At 44.0% G+C, this 19,078-nt stretch overlaps 1 protein-coding gene across 1 annotated transcript in view; it reads right to left on the bottom strand.

The window, feature by feature from the left end:
- The window catches only part of EDIL3 (EGF-like repeats and discoidin I-like domains 3), a 344,300-nt gene that overhangs the window by 118,087 nt on the left and 207,135 nt on the right, over nucleotides 1–19,078 (bottom strand). The window contains exon 7 of the mRNA XM_015405823.1: nucleotides 6,619–6,800. Coding sequence (XP_015261309.1) covers nucleotides 6,619–6,800 — 182 coding nt within the window. The remainder of the gene's footprint in view (nucleotides 1–6,618; nucleotides 6,801–19,078) is intronic.

Genomic DNA, 19,078 nt, shown 5'->3' with positions numbered 1-19,078 from the left:
ACCTTTTCCTATCATTTTTTGCCTTGAGGTATTCTGCTTGTGGTGTGATCTGTCTTCTTTGTGGTGTGGCGTGATTGTGTTATTGGGTTTGTTTCTTTTAAAGGGGAAGTGATGTGTTGTGAGTGAGGACATATGTTACCTCAGAATACAGTAGTTCTCATATGCAACTGAAAATTCCAACTGCCTTGGGGGGGGGGAGTTTGAGGTGTGGAATGGAGTGAAGTCCAATCAGCTTCCATATGCAAAAGACCTTGAAACGCTGGGCGGAACTGCACAAAGCAGCCAGTCAACCCAGCCAGTGTCTTCTGAGTGGCAGTTCTTCCGGCCAAACACTAAAGGCGGGCATTTTAGAACGTGTGTCCCCACTACTGCTTTGTTATAAGGGAGAGATGACAATGTAGTTTGGGTGTATACACATTGGGTCAGATCCAGCGATGTACACACATAAAAAGAAATCTACTTAGTGTAGATCCACTTGTGGATCATCTTGTGCAACATTGCTCATACATACGATGACATACTCACACAATATGTTGTGCAACACTCTCCTCCCTCTCTCATACTGTACACGGGGAAACCATTTTGAGAATGAAGAACTTGCTAGGATCACTTCCTGAAACCCTAGAATTATTTGCACAATCTCATCACAAGTAGAAATACAACTGGGATGAAGGAAGTTTGAATTAGCGCAAGCTGCTATTATGGTTTTTGGTTTTGGGATATTTTTTTGGCATTTCTGCTGGCTCAACAGCTCTAGAACGAATGGAAATTTTGTGCTGGATCCAACCCATTGCCTTTAAGGGTGCACACCACCCTATTCAATGTTACTTCCATGCATGAGTGCCTATGGTACTGGGGGTATGGCATATGGAGCAGGAAGGCATGAATTTGTAATCCCATTATGCACAAGAACAATCCAGTGGAGTGTATAATCCAACGAAGCTCTTTTAAGAAAACACTCTGTGGCAGTTACAAAGGCTTTGGAAAGCATAAAAACAAAACACATGCCCTCCAGATTTCTTTTACTTTTGCTCTTTTGGAATGCAGTAGCTAATGGAATCTGGAACCAATGAGGGTATACTCTATTACATATTATAACAAATTTATGCCCTGGTCTAGATGGCCCAAGCTTGTCAGATCTTGGAAGCTAAGCAGGGTCATCCCTGGTTAGTAATTGGGTGGGAAACCACCAAGGAAGTCTAGAATTGCTATGAAGAGGCAGGCAATGGCAAACCACCTCTTGCCTTTTAAACCTTATGTGGTCACCTATGACTTGACAGGACTTTTCACCACCAGCAGTAACTTCTACTCCACCTTTCTGTTTCAAAATACCAAAGGGAGCTAAACCTATAGTTGCACTTTCCAGTGTTGTTACTGAGATGAAATGAGAAACAGGAAACAGTTAGATCAAGATGGGTATATGTTACTCTGTCTGTAGCAGTAGAAAAGAGCAAGAATCCAGTAGCACCTGAAAGACTAACAAAATCTGTGGCAGGATATGAGCTTTCATGAGTCACTGCTTACTTCATGACTCACAAAGGCTCACATCCTGCTACAAATTTTGTTCAGTCTTTTAGGAAACAGTTAAATACATGTAAAAAGGCAAAGTTTCTCTTGCTTGAAAGCCAGTCGAATACGACTCTAGGGTTGCGGTATTCATCTCCGTTTCAAAGCCAAAGAGCCAGCGCTGTCCGAAGACATTTCCATGGTCATGTGGCCGACATGACTAAACACCAAGGCGCACGGAATGCTGTTACCTTCCCTACTTGCAATTTCTTGCTTTCGAACTGCTAGGTTGGCAGGAGCTGGAACTAGAGACGGAAGCTCACTCCATCATGCGGCACACTCGGGTCTCAAACTGCTGAACTACTGACCTTCCACGGCCTGCAGTTCAGCGCCTTAACCACTTGAGCCACCGCAGCTCCTTAAATACTACTCCAGTTTTTCTGAAATCTGTGACTAACTTTCACCACTTACTGCAATGTTGGTAGTTAAGAGTGTCCAGTACCCAAACTGAGGACCTCCTAATAGGCTTCCCAGAAGGTTGAAATGCCTGTATAATTCACACAGGTTTCAGCATATTTCATTCATTTGCCCTATTCTGTCTATAGCTGCTTCCTTGTCAAGCCTAAGTCTTGCCTAGGCAACCGCCAAATTCCTTATCCACAAACTTCTCCTGTTTTTTCCTCAAGCCCCAACACTTCCTAGCTCTGTTCCCTATTGTCTCCTTGTCTTCCTACTTTCCAGTTCTTTCAAGATTCCCAGCAAGACATGTCCAGTATGCCCCTCTGAGCTTTGGTCCCATAGTACTGGGGCCTCTGCGTCCAGTGGTCATGGCTTCCCATACTCCAGATTGCTTTGGACACTCCCGTATAGGTGTACTTTGGCACAGAGCTGAGACACAGCACTGGCCACGGGCAATAATTAAACATCACTGTACAGTCTGACATTGATTTGATGGGATGCTGACACACACACTACTATAGAGCAAAATATTGCACATTCAAATAATAATGGAACAACATTCATCTACAAATCCTTCCGTTGTTATATCATTCTTATATTTGAGAAAATTTTATTTCCCTAAACTCACATTAAAATCACATTAGCAAGGTGAAATTGAAATGGGGGTGATAACAATGTGTATTCATAGCTGGCAGTGCAAAAGAGCAAGCTTGTTTGCTACAATAGGCTAAGTGACAAATTTGATCATATCTAACTGGTAGTTATTAAAGTAAAGCAGGTATAAAGAGGTGATTTTTCACATCTTACTTAAAGCAGTCTGCTCTGTGTTCCTAATGAAGCAGTAAGTGCCTAACACGAATATTATTTTATTAATTCTGTAAGTCCATATGAAATTATTTAAAGTTAGATATAACTCAGTTTCTCTTTAATTTGCTTTTAATGACATAGCCACTGACCCTTTAAATTGCAAACCAATTACAAGTATTGTAGTTCCATTACTAATTAAATTCTGTGAGTGTAAATTTAGAATGGTGAATTCAATTTTGAGCCCACTTGCAGAATGCAAGAAAAATAAATTGCAAATTTATTGTTAAGTGTCATTCACCTCAGGCTCATGCAAAAAATCACAGATCTCTGGTAGATTTCATGTGAATGCTGCCCCGGTTTCAGTTGGCCACAAACAACACCCACCAAGGGAAGACCATCTACAATTCACAACTATATGTGCTCAAAACTGTATATTGCATTCACTGAAATACAAAGATGGGTTGGTGGTCATAACCCAATAGAGTGTATAGACACTTATCCAACAGATTGCTCATAACGATTAAGCATAGTTTACATAAAGGCAAGGCAAACCATTCAACATCACTATCCAAGTCTATGCCCCAACCACTGATGCAGAAGAGGCTAAAGTGGACCGGTTCTATGAAGACCTACAACACCTCATAGAACTAACACCAAAAAATGATGTCCTCATCATCATAGGGGACTGAAATGCTAAAGTAGGAAGTTAAAAGGTAACCAGAATAACAGACAAGTTTGGCCTTGGAAAGCAAAATGAAGCAGGGCAAAGGTTAACAGAGTTTTGTCAAGAGAACACACTGGTCATAGCGAACACCCTTTCCCAACAACCTAAGAGGGAACTCTACACATGGACATCACCAGATGGGCAACACCGAAATCAAATTGACTATATAATTTGCAGTCAAAGATGGAGAAGCTCTATCCAGTCAGTAAATACAAGACCTGGAGCTGACTGTGGTTCAGATCATGAGCTACTCATTGCAAAATTCAGACTTAAACTGAAGAAAATTGGGAAAACCACTGGGCCATTCAGGTTCGACCTAGATCGCATCCCTGATGAATATACAGTAGAGGTGAAGAATAGATTCAAGGGTCTAGACGTGATAGAGTGCCTGAAGAACTATGGACGGAGGTTCGTGACATTGTACAGGAGGCAGCAATCACCACCATCCCAAAGAAGAAGAAATGCAAGAAAGCAAAGTGGCTGTTTGATGAGGCTTTACAAATAGCAGAGAAAAGAAGGAAAGCGAAAGGCAAAGGCGAAAAGGAAAGATTTACCCAACTGAACGCAGATTTCCAGAGAACAGCAAGGAGAGATAAGGAGGCCTTCCTGAATGAACAGTGCAAAGTAATAGAAGAAAACAATAGAATGGGAAGGACTAGAGATCTCTTCAAGAAAATTGGAGAAATCAAGGGAGCGTTCCATGCAAAGCTGGCCATGATAAAGGACAAAAACGGTAGGGACCTAACAGAAGCAGAAGAGATTAGGAAAAGATGGCAAGAATACACAGAAGAACTATACAAGAAAGACCTCAATGTCCTTGACAAACACGACGGTATAATCACTGACCTTGAGCCAGACATCCTGGAATGTGAAGTTAAATGGGCCTTAGAAAGCATTGCTAACAACAAAGCTAGTGGAGGTGATGGTATTCCAGCTGAGCTATTCAAAGTCTTAGAAGATGATGCTGTTAAAGTTCTGCACTCCATTTGCCAGCAAATTTGGAAAACGCAACAGTGGCCACAGGATTGGAAAAGATCAGTATACATTCCAATCCCAAAGAAGGGCAATGCCAAGGAATGTTCAAACTATCGCACAATTGCACTCATATCACACGCTAGCAAGGTCATGCTCAAGATCCTACAAGCTAGGCTTCAACAGTACGTGGATAGAGAACTACCAGAAGTACAAGCTGGGTTTCGAAGAGGTAGAGGAACTAGAGATCAAATTGCCAACATTCGCTGGATTATGGAGAAAGCAAGAGAGTACCAGAAAAATATCTACTTCTGCTTCATTGACTATGCTAAAGCTTTTGACTGTGTGGATCACAACAAACTATGGCAGGTCCTTAAAGAGATGGGAGTACCAGACCACCTTACATGTCTCTTGAGAAACCTGTATAAGGGTCAAGAAGCGACAGTTAGAACCGGATATGGAACAACTGATTGGTTCAGCATAGGAAAAGGAGTACGACAAGGATGTATATTGTCACCTTGCTTATTTAATATATATGCAGAGTACATCATGCGAAATGCTGGCCTGGATGAATCACAAGCGGGAATTAAGATTGCTGGGGAAAAGATCAACAACCTCAGATATGCAGATGATACCACTCTAATGGCTGAAAGTGAAGAGGACCTAAAGAGCCTCTTGCTCAGGGTAAAAGAGGAGAGCGCAAAAGTGGGCTTGAAGCTCAATATCAAAAAAACTAAGATCATGGCATCCGGCCCCATCACTCCTTGGCAAATAGAAGGGGAAGTTGTGGAAGTAGTGACAGACTTCACATTCCTGGGATCCCAGATCACTGCAGACTGTGACAGCAGCCATGAAATTAAAAGACGCCTGCTCCTTGGGAGGAAAGCGATGGCGAACCTAAACAGCATGATAAAAAGTAGAGACATCACCCTGCCAACAAAAGTCCGCATGGTCAAAGCAATGGTATTCCCAGTAGTCATGTATGGCTGCGAGAGTTGGACTATAAGGAAGGCCGAGCGCAGAATAATAGATTCTTTTGAACTATGGTGCTGGAGAAGACTCTTGAGAGTCCCTTGGACTGCAAGAAGATCAAATCAGTCAATCCTAAAAGAAATCACCCAAATCGTTTTTGGAAACTGGTGGAATAATCGGCTTGCTTAGGTTCTTGGGTGGTTGGCAAAGGGGTTAGCAAAGGGGTTAGCATCACTGGGCAGAAATGGAAGTGTGCTATTCTGTTTGATGCCAGACCTTGCATTTTTATTTTGATAACCACTGGGGAGGTGGTCCTTGGCTTTTGTTCAGAATAAGCTACTTTGCCTAGAAAAGCATGCCCAATGATGTCAGCCCTAGTGAAGCATGGCACGTTCCTCCCAAACGGGGTACATTGGGACACAAAGGAGTCTCAACAGTGCTCTGTCCTTGCACCTCTGCTTTCTGCTCCCTGCAGAAAACCTCCGTGAGCAGAAAGCAGTGGTTTAAATGGCTCAGAGCAATGCCAGCTCAACAGGACTGATGTCTTGCACAGACAAAATCACACACCAAGTCAGGGGGCAAGCTCTGTGCAAGAAAATGGGAAGGGAACTGAAAATGCTGGCAAAGAGGGGGAGGTGAATCCTCTTGAAACAGACAATACTAAGTTTTGAACTGACAAGAGCAGCAGGGAAAATCAAGATACAGAGGGGGAAAAGGGAAACAGTCCAAGGCTGGAAAATTGTTCCCCCCTTGCTTTGAAGTTTCTGCCCCTTGTTGTTTTGAAGTTAGGTAAACATTTAGACTGAGCAGAGACTGTCTGTTTATCTGTAAATGTATCCATTCACAAACTGGCACAAACCACCAGAAACACCACCAAAGTTCGCGGAAAGTTTGTGATGGTTGCCCTGCCATGAACTTGGTTTCGGAAACCATGAACTGTCCAAAATTCATGATGAACTTTAGTTCATGAGTCAGTTCATGCCCATCCCTATGAATGATTCAAAGCAATTGTAAGAACAGCAACAACAAAAACCTCCGCATTAGTCTAGGGGTTATTTAAGGTTGCAAATAAGAATCCTGATAACAGTTTACCCTTTTTCTTCATCAGTATCTTAAATTACTTTGGCAATGAAGCCTAGAAGACTCCCCACGCCCACCACAACAGCTCCATCTGTTACCTGAATCCATGGCCATCTGTCATTTTCTGCAGCCGTCCAAGCATTTACAAGACCTTTTTTGTTAAGTCGTGCATAGTAGGGATACCATTTCTGGAGCCCAAAAAGAGCCCGATGAGTGGATGATGCAGTAATTTGTTGGTTTGAAATGATTCCTCCTTCAATTCCTAATGGCCCAGAGCATTCTGTGGAAAAAATACATACAAATCAGAGTACCTAAACCCGAGATATTAGATATAGATCTATTCTATGCAAACACCAAACTAGTCATGGAGCTGTATGATCATTTTCAGCAAGCCATAATAGATGGGTTAAGGGAAGCAATACACCACAGCTGTGCTGGGCATTATTTTTTATTAAATGAAATGCAAAATCATAAAGTCGCTGGATCTGAACTCATGGTTCATATATGCAGGAGGGTACTGCCACCTCCAGCACCTAGGGGTTTGTGTAAAATGGGAGCACTTTTCCATCCAAGAGCTGGCAATGGATCCTCCATAGCAGCTAGCAATGGAAGAAGCACTAGTTATATGTATGAGGCTTCTCTACTAGTTTTCAGCCACAGAGAAAATATTTCTATTATTAAAGGTAAAGGTAAAGGTTCCCTTGCTCGAAAGCCAGTCAAATCCGACTCTAGGGTTGCGGTGCTCATCTCCGTTTCAAAGCCGAAGAGCCAGCGCTGTCCGAAGATGTTTCCGTGGTCATGTGGCCGGCATGGCTAAACACCAAGGCGCACGGAACGCTGTTACCTTTCCACCGAAGTGGTACCTATTTATCTACTTGCAATTTCTTGCTTTCAAACTGCTAGGTTGGCAGGAGCTGGAACTAGAGATGGGAGCTCACTCCATCATGCGGCACCCGGGTCTCGTACTGCTGAACTACTGACCTTCCACAGCCTGCAGTTCAGCGTCTTAACCACTTGAGCCACCACAGCTCCATATTTCTATTATTACAGAACACTAAAATGATAATCAAATAGACACCAACAGCTAACAACTATTGTTGCAGAAGGTAATTTGAGGCATCATTTGGAGAGGACAAGAAGGAATTTGCTTTAGACCACAAGTTTGCTTTTGACCCAGCATGAGGCCCATAGGTGCCATGATGCCCACCGATACTTTTTTTGGTGCCCAAAAAGTGTTTTTAGGAAGTGGGTGGGGCTTTGCCCAGCAAGGCTTCTGACTGAATCCTGGATATTTGATTGGCTATGCAGTTTTTTTTAAATGTTGCTTTGACAGCAGCTGCCACCATAACACAAGGATCTGCACTGTGTTACTGAAGTTAATCTGAGGCCATCATTTTGTGTCTGGTGCCAACTCCTGCAGCAGCCATTTTGTGGTCCCCATTTTGTTGCTGTGCCCACCATTCCATGTCAGGATTCTAAATGTACTCTGTTGTGTCCGCTGACCGCCAACAGGGGCCAGCGAATGCCTCAGAGCTTGACTCTGGAAGAACAATGGGGCCTAGGCTCCTGGTCCCTCTACTGGGGGACCAATGGGACCGTGGCGGGAGATTTAAACCTACCAACGGGACCTGGGGGTGTGTCCCCAGGTATGTATATAGTTGCCCAGTTGGCCGTTTGTCTTTGTCTTTGTTGTGTGCCAGTAATTCTTGCAGGGTATCATGCGTGCCTCAGCGGGTCTTCCATGCGGCTAACCCACTACACAATATACTCATAGGCTCAAAAAGGTTGGGGACCCCTGGGCTAAAGATATTTCACTAGGGAGTAGGCAAGATTCTCTGTCTGAAGATTTAGAGATCGGACACAGAGAAAAAATAGCAGGGTAACATTCAAAACAAACAAAAGAACAAAAAAACCCCTTTGTTGTAGTTACTTATTCATAACATTTTCAACACAGACCAAGCAGTCACCTTTTTAAAAAGCAAATGTATTTATGTCTTTCAGTCACATTACATAACTCCATTTATTACTTTATATGCATAATTTATATAGCTAGCCAGAAATTTAAGTGCTCCAGTCCAGACCACAATCAAATGTGGTCTGAGACATAGAGGAGGGCAATGCCCTCACTACCCTTCCTAAATGGCACCATTTATACTGATTTTTAGTGCTTAGTATGTGGGAGGGCAGAATATAAATAATAAATGATGATGATAGGGCAATTACAGTCAATGGCTTAAATATTGCCCAAAGGGCCAAGATGGATGTCCTGTCTTGTTAATGAGACAAGCTGCCAGGAGGGGGAGAGGGTTTGGGTTTTTCTTTTCTTTTGAATGCACTGCTTGCATCTATCCCGCTGGCAGAGCTTCACAACAACTAATCTATAGTTTGCACAAACAGATTTCAAATGGAAAGCGTGCGAGAAGCAAATCTGCTTGAGACATCTGCACTCCTCTTTTCTTCCCTGCACCTCATTTTGTGGAATGAGATTACTCTGGCTGTGCTTAGTATAGCAAGATAATGGCGATGAACACAAATCCTGACAGTAGGATAGAGGATGACCTCCAATATGGTGATAATTAATACTGATTCATGCATACACTTCCCCTTTAGCTCACAGCCAATCCCATTCTCTTGCAGTTGTTTTGTTTAGGTACTTTTCTTTAGGGAGGAAGAAAGGAGGGAAAGATAGCACTAATGGTATGAAGCTTTCTGTAGATGGCCTGAAATGATCATTGCAGTGCTTTGTTTATTTCAGCTTCGATCCATAACCAAGATAAACTAAGAGCCATTATTGGTCTTGCTTTATCCCCAGCTAAAAGCCTGTCCTTTGCAGAAGACCATAATAAACGTGCTTTGAACCAAAGAAAAGCTGCCAAAGATACAGAATCCTCCTTCCTCCAGGCAGAAGCAGAACACTATTCAAGCTGCTTCATTACTCTGGTACTATAAAATTATATGATTATGACTAAAGGAACAATTTGAGGGGGCTATCCATTTTACTGACAGCTATTTAAAACAGTTGGCAGCCATGGATTAGTGGCCTAGCTTTAATTCTGCACATATTCACTGGTAATTTCACATGAATCCCTATACTGCTTAAATTTATTAAAAAGTCTACTTTATTCCAGCAGGTGCTATTGCCTAAAGAGGTCTTTACGCTAGATCTGTATTATGGCTACATACCCGTTCTCAATTGAAGATATTAAGAACTCACCAACATTTGAACTTTGGCCCTGAGTAATATGAGGCAACACCAACAATGGCAAGCAAGTATTAAACATTTGCCTTCCTAACACACCTTTTGAGTCAGGCACGACAAAGTAACATTTATGTCAGATCTGGAACTTGTAACAAATGAGTTTGACACCTCTGCTCTATGGTGTTATACCCCAGTGAGGTCCCTTCCTTCCCCAAACCCTGCCCTCCCCAGGCTCCATCCCAAATCTCTAGGAATGTCTCAAGCAAAAGCTGGCAATCCTAGTTTAGCTTGTTGAGTCACAGGACATTCTGATCTGCTCTTAAAGCTTGTTGTATAGTGTAGCCCAGAGGTGCTGCCTTCACCTTAGGGTAGCCCCAACCAGGGCTATTTTTGGGCAGGAAGAGGAGGAGGAGGAGGAGATTGGATTTATACCCCGCCCTTCACTACCCAAGGGAGTCTCAGAGCAGCTTACAAACTCCTTTCCCTTCCCCTCCCCACAACAGACACCCTGTGAGGTAGGTGGGGCTGAGAGAGTTCTGACAGAATCTGCTCTTTTTCAAGAACAGCTCTGACAGAACTATGGCTTGCCCAAGGCCATCCAGCAGGTGCAAGTGGAGGAGTGGGGAATCAAACCCGGTTCTCCCAGATTAGAGTCCGCTCACTTAACCACTACACCAAACTGGCTCTCTGGAATGCACCGGAACGCAGTTCTGGCTGGCTTCCGAGCCTGCCCCGCCTCTCTCCTCTCCTCCCCGCCCTCCCCTCCCTCGCCAAAAGCCTGCTCTGCACACGTGCAGTGAAATTTTCCTCCTTCTTGCCTCTGGCATCAGCTCTTTCCTTCTCCAACCTCACCTATTTCTTGCTTGGGTGGTGAGAAATCCCTCCTTTATCTCTTAACAGGAGTCAAGCTGTAGCTTCCCTACAGTGTGTGTGTGTGTGGGGGGAGTTTCAGAGTCCTCTACCCAAAAGCCATTTGATCTCGGAGCTTTTTTTTTTTTGAGCCGCATAGTACGCTTCCTGCAATGGCAGTTGGCAGAGGGTGCTATTTGCGAGCTCTAAAGTTTTGCTCCTCCAGGCTGCACAACTTCTACTTCTTCTGGTGAGCTTTTGTGTTGTAAATGTGGAAATCCTTGGGGAAGAAGGTGAGTTCCCTCCTCCTGTGGGAGGGGCGTGGGAGAGAAATACTCAAAAGAAGCATTTGATTTCTCCCTTTGCTAGAAGAAATGCACTTTAAAAAGTAAAATACCAAGAATGTGCAAGGCCATGATATTCAGCCATCTCGTGACTGCATTTGACAGATCTGATTTTTGAAATTCTGGTGGTATGCTTTTTTATGACTGTCAGATACTCAGGCTTCACCAGTGAATACATAATCACTCATCTGTATAGTTTCTGTTAAGTTTTAACTATTTGCTGTGCAAGGGTTTGGATGTACAAGGCCTGTTTATTGCCATTAATTCAAATGACTTTTCTTCTGAGTTTAGTGGTACAAGTGTTGAACCCAATGGGCATTTGTAGAGTTTATGTGATGCTGAGAGATACTGCTTCAGTGCATAAGATCTGGGCCATGGAAACTTGCAGTCAAACAATCTCTCCTGGGCTTCCAGCTAAGAATCTTAGGCTATGTGGCTTGTCCTTGTTGAGTCTCAGCAAGACGCAAACTAATTTATGCAGTCAAATGCAGGCTCACTCACAGCAAAATGTAGGCTTGCTCACGAAGTAGAATTTTTGCTCACAAGACTCAACAACAACTTAGGGGGAACATAAAGGCTACAGAGTAGACTGGCAGTCCACCGGAGAAGAGGGACAAAAGCAGCTAAAAGGCTTGGGTTGGTTCAGTGGCTACTGTGAATTAGGACCTTCAATCTCACCTGAAAAAAAACCCTCCAGGCTTCTCCCCACACCCAGCAAAAAGTATGCATATGAAACAATGGGTTTCACCAGGTAGGTATCTGCATTTCTAAAGGCTATTCAGTTGCCACCTGGCACATAGTCCTTCTGTCTCCAGAACTACACCGAGCCCTTTTGTGTGACTCTGTGTATATGTGAGAATCCTTTGTCTCCAAACCTGTTTTTCTGCTCCATCTCTCTGGATACCAAGATCCAGAGAGATGGAGCATACATTCAAATGTTTAGTGATCCTTCCTGACACTCATCAGGGACTCATCTCTCACTTTTGTCTATACTTGGGAACCTTTTCAAATTGCCTTGACTGGACCATTAGCGGTCAGAAAACCCATTCAACTAGCCACCCAGCACCTGGCTTAATCTCATCAAGGCCATTGTTAAGCCTAACTCTGCCCCTCTGGAACTTCATTGGTTGCATCTAGGTCTGGGTCCTCCTGATGCCACACCCCCTGGGACCCAGGATTGGCCCAGGTAATCTTTTGTCTTCACCTGAGACAAGCCCCTCAAGACTTCCTATTGGTCAGCATTGTTTTCCAAAGTCTATATCCGTCTACACACACACACACCACCCTCTCTTTTCTCTCTGGGCCCCCCTATAGCGCATAACACTGGCCATTGGCACTATTCTTTTCAAGGATTTCTGCACATCTGGACAGGTAGTATTACCCAGTAACTGACCCCTCTATTCACTATCAGTCACCTCTGCTTTCTTAAGTTCTGTATTGTTTGCTCTTTTTGAATGCTTAGTGTGCTTGTAATTAGAAAAAAAAACCTTAATAAAAACTATTAAATTTATTGTTCAAATCTGGAATTTTCCTACTGTGGTATACTTGGTATACTGTGCTGGACCTTGGTATAGGTCCCTTGTACCCCTCTAGCTTTGCCTGCTGCCTAGCTAATTTCTTCAAACAACAAGGCAGGCATTGGCAGTAACAATAGCAAAGGAGACTGGTTCATTAGGCTGAATGGGACACTGCCCACTAGATTAAGCTCTTCACAGCCCTTTCTTGCCTTTCTCATTCAATGGCAGTCTAAGGGTTGGAATCTCTGTGCAGACTCTGTGCATCTCTGGAAGTAAGCCTCTGTCTGGTACAAAAGTACATAGCATTTTTTTTCTTAAAGGGGCAGGGAAAGGAAAGATTCTTAAAGGGAAGAATCTTCATGGGTGGAGTCCTGAAGGCGGAAACTAAAGAAAGACTGACAGGACTCATCAATGGAGTCTTGAACTAGGACTCAATAGATGCATTTTCACTGTCTAGTAAGCTTGTGTGCTAGTTACTGGCTGGGTTGATGGGTATTGTCTGTTACTAGGCTCCTGCTGCTTTTGCTTTCTGTATGAGGATAAGAATCCCTCTGCTGGGGCTACACTCTGCCAAGGAGGGAAGAAATAGTGGGGTTCTTGACTGCTGGCATTATTCTGCTTGCCCAACATGTATAACGATTTAGTATTCTTTAATCAGTGCATCAACTAATATTTGCAGAGTATGAACTCCATGTCTAAAAACACAATCTTTGCAGATTAGTAGTAAAGGCTCCTTTGGCTATAAGAGCCCTACTGGCCCAGAGATAACACTCTTGACCACAACATTCCTCTCACAGCCCAACCCTCCAAAGCACATTTAATTGAAAGTGAGCCCCACTGATTGTAGTGGAAATTACTCCCGAGTGAACAAGACTATAGTCTTACATACAAGTTAATCACAAAGGGTCAGATCAGACAGCTTTTTAAATCAGTCTTCCTCATTTCTTCTCCTTATTACTGCCCATATCCCAAAAGGTTTTTGTCCATGCAAGGAACCCAAACCTGATCCCTGTGGGTCCTCAAGGCTATGTGCACACGATAAACCAGCCCTTAGTAAAATATATAAGGTTTATTAAATATTTAAAGTACAAAGTTGATAATAGGCAACATAGTCTCTAAACCTTACAGCACAAAAACAAGAAAGCTAACGTTTCTGCCTAATGCATTGGTACCTGTATTAGATGGCACAATCTTAGAGTCTCTGAGTCTAAGGTAGAGGCTTAAGCATTTCTATGTAGCTGTTCATTGCAATGCAAGCTTAGCATAGTCCAGGCCTCAGCCCAGGAAAATCATGATGCTAGCATGGCTTCTCTCTGGCCTCTAGATCAATTATAGTCTCAAGCCATCTGGTGTCAGGTGATGTTCCACATCCAACCAGGGCACTTGCTTGTTGGAACTCTCTAGAAGATTACAACATTGCTCCTGTTTCTCCCTCCCATCCAGTGGACCACAGGTTTCCAAGAACGGCTATTCATCACATCTTGACTCCAGCCGTGAAAGAGATAAGAAGAGTGTAGGCAGACGGCCCACTAGTATTCAAATTAATCCTTTGGGAAGAAACAGGGGGTGCTTTGCCTCACAACGCAGTTCTCCTGTTCCTCAGCACAGCTATTTTGAACAGTCAAGGGGCTCTCCTGAAGTCCTAAAGAAACAGGTCCTCTTGGGTACATCAGAGATAAGAAGGTTGCCACTAAATTGCCCAGGCTCAATAGTAATTCCTCTGAAAAGGATTTGAATTAATAGTGAATATAAGACAAATGGGAACTTCTTATGATCTTCACAGTATGGTTCAGACAGCAGCATTTATTTAGGTCTGCCAATATAATTATGAGCTTTGGCAGAGTACATACACAATATGTTATTCCTCCCTGTTGTGTTTTTCTAACATAGATCAGCAGGGATCACATTATTCAGGCATGATAGTTTTTCTGTAGCACCATATGTAGTTTTGGCATTCAATAAACAACCTAGAATGATGACAGGAAGGTTTAAGCCAGCTTCATGATAAGCATCTTGGTCTGTTAATGCACAACTGTATTGCTTCTTTTGCCAGCCCCCCCCCTCCCCAGTTATATCAGCAACTGAAATGTCACCTGCATTCCTGTGGCAAACCCACTTCAAAAATGTGCATTTTACTCACAGGCACTCTATGCAGACAATAGCATACCACAACAATGGAAAAGAAGTCTCCTTTTCTTTCCAAGTGTGGAATTGTGTTCTGTCACATGTACATATTCAAATTCTATTCCTACTGTTACAAGATGAACTTATTTGTGAATAAATATTTGCTTACACAAGGACACACACCATGGACTATGCTCACAAATCCACATGGACTTGGGAAAGCTGTGTGTGCTTCATCTGTTGAGTCTGTCTTCCTACCTGACAGGCTTCCTGCCTGCTGTTTATGCAAATGAAGCTTTGCACACACATACACAGCTAGCAGAGCATTATGGGAGCAAGATGAACATGGTGGGCCTTTGTTAGCAGAAAACAACAGCTCTTGAGTTGAAATCCACCATTGCTGGAGACCTGAGATGTCACGGAAGGCATGAACTGAATCTGCATTTCTATACCAAGCATCCTGTTACAGCATCCTGTGTTCCCGGGAAAGGCCAACTCCATTTGTACTTCAAAGGGAGATGCAGGAAGCAACGCTTTACACCTAGCCACATGGTGACAATGAGATAGAATCTAGAATTTCAACATTGCCCCTCCCATAGGGAAAACCTGCCCCTTTACACATGCAACCAATCAAGAGTAACCATGGGTTGGACATAGAAGAAGGTGGGACCCAAGCAAGCTAGCGCCTCGCCCTCCTGTAAATTTCCACTATATAACGCAGAGCACACTTTTAATCGCTGCTGCTGGATAGCCAACAAACCCTCCCCCACCTTCCCTTTAGGCAAGGCTCTTTGTGTGTGAACTCTCTGGGATGTACAGACAGAGATTTCATGCCCACATTAGCTGGCTTGTTCTAAGCAATGTGGAAGAGCAAGTAATCCCAGGGATCCTTTCCTTAGCCTCCAATCTTCTACTGCTATAGACAGAACTTCTGGATCAGGCAAGTATTGACGAATGCCTACTCCAGACCCTTAGTAACTAAGAGAACTATTTTATATTCTTTCTGTAATGCTAAAGGAACCTTGTATGTTTGAGTGTATGATTCTGTTTTGTATGTATGTGAAACCAAGTGTTATTTAGTAAAGAGAACAACTGATTTTACTACAGACACCTTGTCACATTGTCTCTTTAGGGCGGGATCCTCGGGGTTGAAATCTGACCTCTGTATACACAGACCAGAACCCAACTAGCCACTGCGTACATGAGCAGTCCAGCTAACACTACTTTTTCTAAAATTTAAGAGTAGCAAAAATGCTTCCATTAAAATATGACAGCACTGTTATCAGTTACAAGACACATTTACTAAAGATGGTTTAAAAACATACCAGCTGGACTAATTCTGAGATGTAGGGTAGCAATATAGCACACATCCTTTGGAAACAATAAAGAATGTAATGTTAATGTAAAATGATAAAAATGAATTATATCAATGACACAATGCCTGACTGCATGCAAACTGCTTTAATTTAAATACATATTAACAGCCACAACACTTCTTGTTTTTTAAAAATATATATATATATTTATTAGCTTTTTAAACTGCCAGTAGTTGTGTACCTGGTATATATCGTACAAGGTGCCACATGAACATGGACTACAAGAGCCTACATGAATCTGATTGTAAGACAAGAACATCTTAAATGTAACTAAAATAGAATTGATATAAAGATATATCTAAGATATATGGGAGAAAATTCAAAATTGATGTTGGCAGTAAAAAATGGCACAGTGAATTGTTCATTGGTGCAGAAGCAGCTATCTGAGATGTTGAACATTATGGGCTCAATCCAATGGACCACAGAGGCTCTTGCACACAGAAGAGTCCCATAGTGTTAGTTTCCTGTTTCTCTGTTTCCACATCTCCCTAAATGCATCCACAGAAGGGGGCATTGCAGGCTTGGACATGAAAATGTGGGTGCAATTTGGATTCACTGTGCTCTGTGAAATGTCATTGCTTCTAAACTTGACCTCTCCATTTTTAAAATGCAAATGATTTTTTTTGTCTCACATGTTTGAGACTTGGATACATGGATGAATGTGATAGAGCTTGTGTGCCTTTTTTGCATAAAAAGCAGTAAGTTACTGGAACATTTCAATTTATTCAAACCATTCTCTTGTAAAACAGTCCAACACAGAGTTATCACATTTATACCCACTGAAATCAAAGGGCTTTATTTTATTTATTTATTTATTATTGAGATTTATATCCCGCCCCATCCAATATTCAGCTCGGGGCAGCTTACAAGATTAAAATAGAAATACAAACAACAACAATTTAAAACAGTATATCCAATATAAAATATGGTGCTGAAATAATTTACATAAAATCCAAGATGGACGACGTCCCACACTGGCAGGCCAAGTTCTTCACAGTAGGAGCACCAGGGAGAATGTTCCCCCAGTCCTGTTGAGCGACATCCACCCCTACATGGGGTGGTGGTTGGAATATCATTGATGGAACAGTGGCGGCGGCGGCTCCCCCTCAAAGGCCTGGCGGAAGAGCTCCGTCTTGCAGGCCCTGCGGAACTGCACTAGGTCCCGCAGGGCCCGAGTTTCTTCCGGGAGCTCATTCCACCAGGTGGGAGCCGCCACCGAAAACACCCTAGTCCTGGGTTGGGTCAACTTCGCTTCCCGGGGGCCTGGAACCTCCAGACGATGGAAGTTCCCCGATCTCAGTGCTCTCGGGGGAATATACGGGGAGAGGCGGTCCCTTAGGTAGGCCGGACCCTGGCCATTCAGGGCTTTAAAGGTAAGCACCAGCACTTTGAAACGAATCCGGTATGCTATAGGCAGCCAGTGCAGCGCATGCAGCACCGGTCGGATGTGGTCTCGCCTGGAGAGACCCATCAGCAACCTCGCTGCAGCATTCTGCACTAGCTGCAGCTTCCGGATTTGCGACAAAGGCAGCCCCAAGTAGAGAGCGTTACAGTAGTCCAGCCTCGAGGTGACCGTCGCATGGATCACAGTGGCCAGGTCTGCACGGCCGAGATAAGGGGCCAACTGCCTGGCCAGCCGCAGATGGTAAAAGGCTGATTTGGCAGTGGCTGCTACCTGGGCCTCCATCGTTAAAGAGGAGTCCAGGAGCACACCCAAACTCCTAACCTCCCGCGCAGGCACCAATGGTGTCCCACCGAAGGTCGGGAGAGGGTGTCCCAGCTCTCGGCCGATCCGACTCAGGCCCAGGACCTCCGTCTTTGCCGGGTTTAGTTTTAACCGACTCAGTCTGAGCCATCCAGCCACAGCTTGCAATGCCCGCGAGAGGTCATCAGGACTAGAGTCTGACTGGCCGTCCAACATCAGATAGAGCTGGGTGTCATCAGCATATTGATGACACCCAAGCCCACACCTCCGGGCAATCTGGGCGACGGGGTGCATGTAGATGTTAAACAACATCGGGGACAGCACCGCCCCCTGAGGGACCCCACATTCAAGGGAGCGCCTCTGGGACCGCTGCCGCCCTATAGCCACCCTCTGTCCCTGACCTTGGAGAAAAGAGACGAGCCATTGAAGGGCAAGCCCCTGAATCCCCACGTCGGCGAGGCGGCGGGCCAGCAACTGGTGGTCAACCATGTCGAACGCCGCCGACAGGTCCAATAACACCAGTGCCGCCACGCCGCCCCGATCCAGATGCCTATGGAGGTCGTCAGTCAGCGCGACCAGTACCATCTCCGTCCCGTGACCCGGGCGAAAGCCGGACTGGAAGGGATCGAGGATGGAAGCTTCATCCAGGTAGCCCTGTAGCTGTGATGCCACCGCCCTCTCGATAAGTTTCCCTAGAAAAGGCAAATTGGCTTGTGTATTCTCACATATCTAATAGAAACCTCAGTGTATTTCATACTCAATAAGCAGCTCATTGAACATGAGTTCTTAAGGGGGATTTTAAATGTAAACTTCAGTTACAGGAATGTGCTTGATATGGATTGGGAACATGACACATAGGGTCAGAATTAGAGTCAAAATGAGTTCCAAGAAAATTCTGAGGCAAAAAGTTCTGACTACTAGTTATCTGAAATGTATCAAAAGTATCCAAATATGATTAAAAGTATCCAAATATATTAGAAGTCTCCAAATAAATAAATTGATCCATATATCTTGCAATCAGAAAAAAATAGATACGTGGCTGGCTGCCAATAGATATCCTCCATCCTCAATACCCAATATGGGGAAACTTCTCCACACCTTAAAACTATTTAATGTACATGAAAGGGTAGCTCCATGTGCTTCTCTTTTACCCCTGTGTAGTGTGGGTTTCATGCCCACCATGCCGCCCGACCCAGTGGACCCTGATCCCGGGGACTCTGCACCTTCCACATCCAAGGAAGAGCTCCCTGCACCCCTGGACGTAAGTTTTGCAGAGGATGAACACCGACTGTTCGCACCTGGAGCTGCTCCTGCAGAACCGAGTGCAAGCTCCAACCCCCCTGATTCCCCTCCACCTGTAGCTTGTTTAAGAGACCAAAGGAGACGGGATTTGACAACCCGGCGCAGGGAAGCACGCATGCGTGGGGGGCGTCCTCTGAGTACA

The sequence above is a fragment of the Gekko japonicus genome, unplaced genomic scaffold (assembly GCF_001447785.1).
Source record: "Gekko japonicus isolate JY-2015 unplaced genomic scaffold, Gekko_japonicus_V1.1 scaffold172, whole genome shotgun sequence".
Lineage (NCBI taxonomy): Eukaryota > Metazoa > Chordata > Lepidosauria > Squamata > Gekkonidae > Gekko > Gekko japonicus.
The sequence above is the reverse complement of the archived record's forward strand: the minus strand, read 5'-3'. Positions and strand labels throughout refer to the sequence as shown.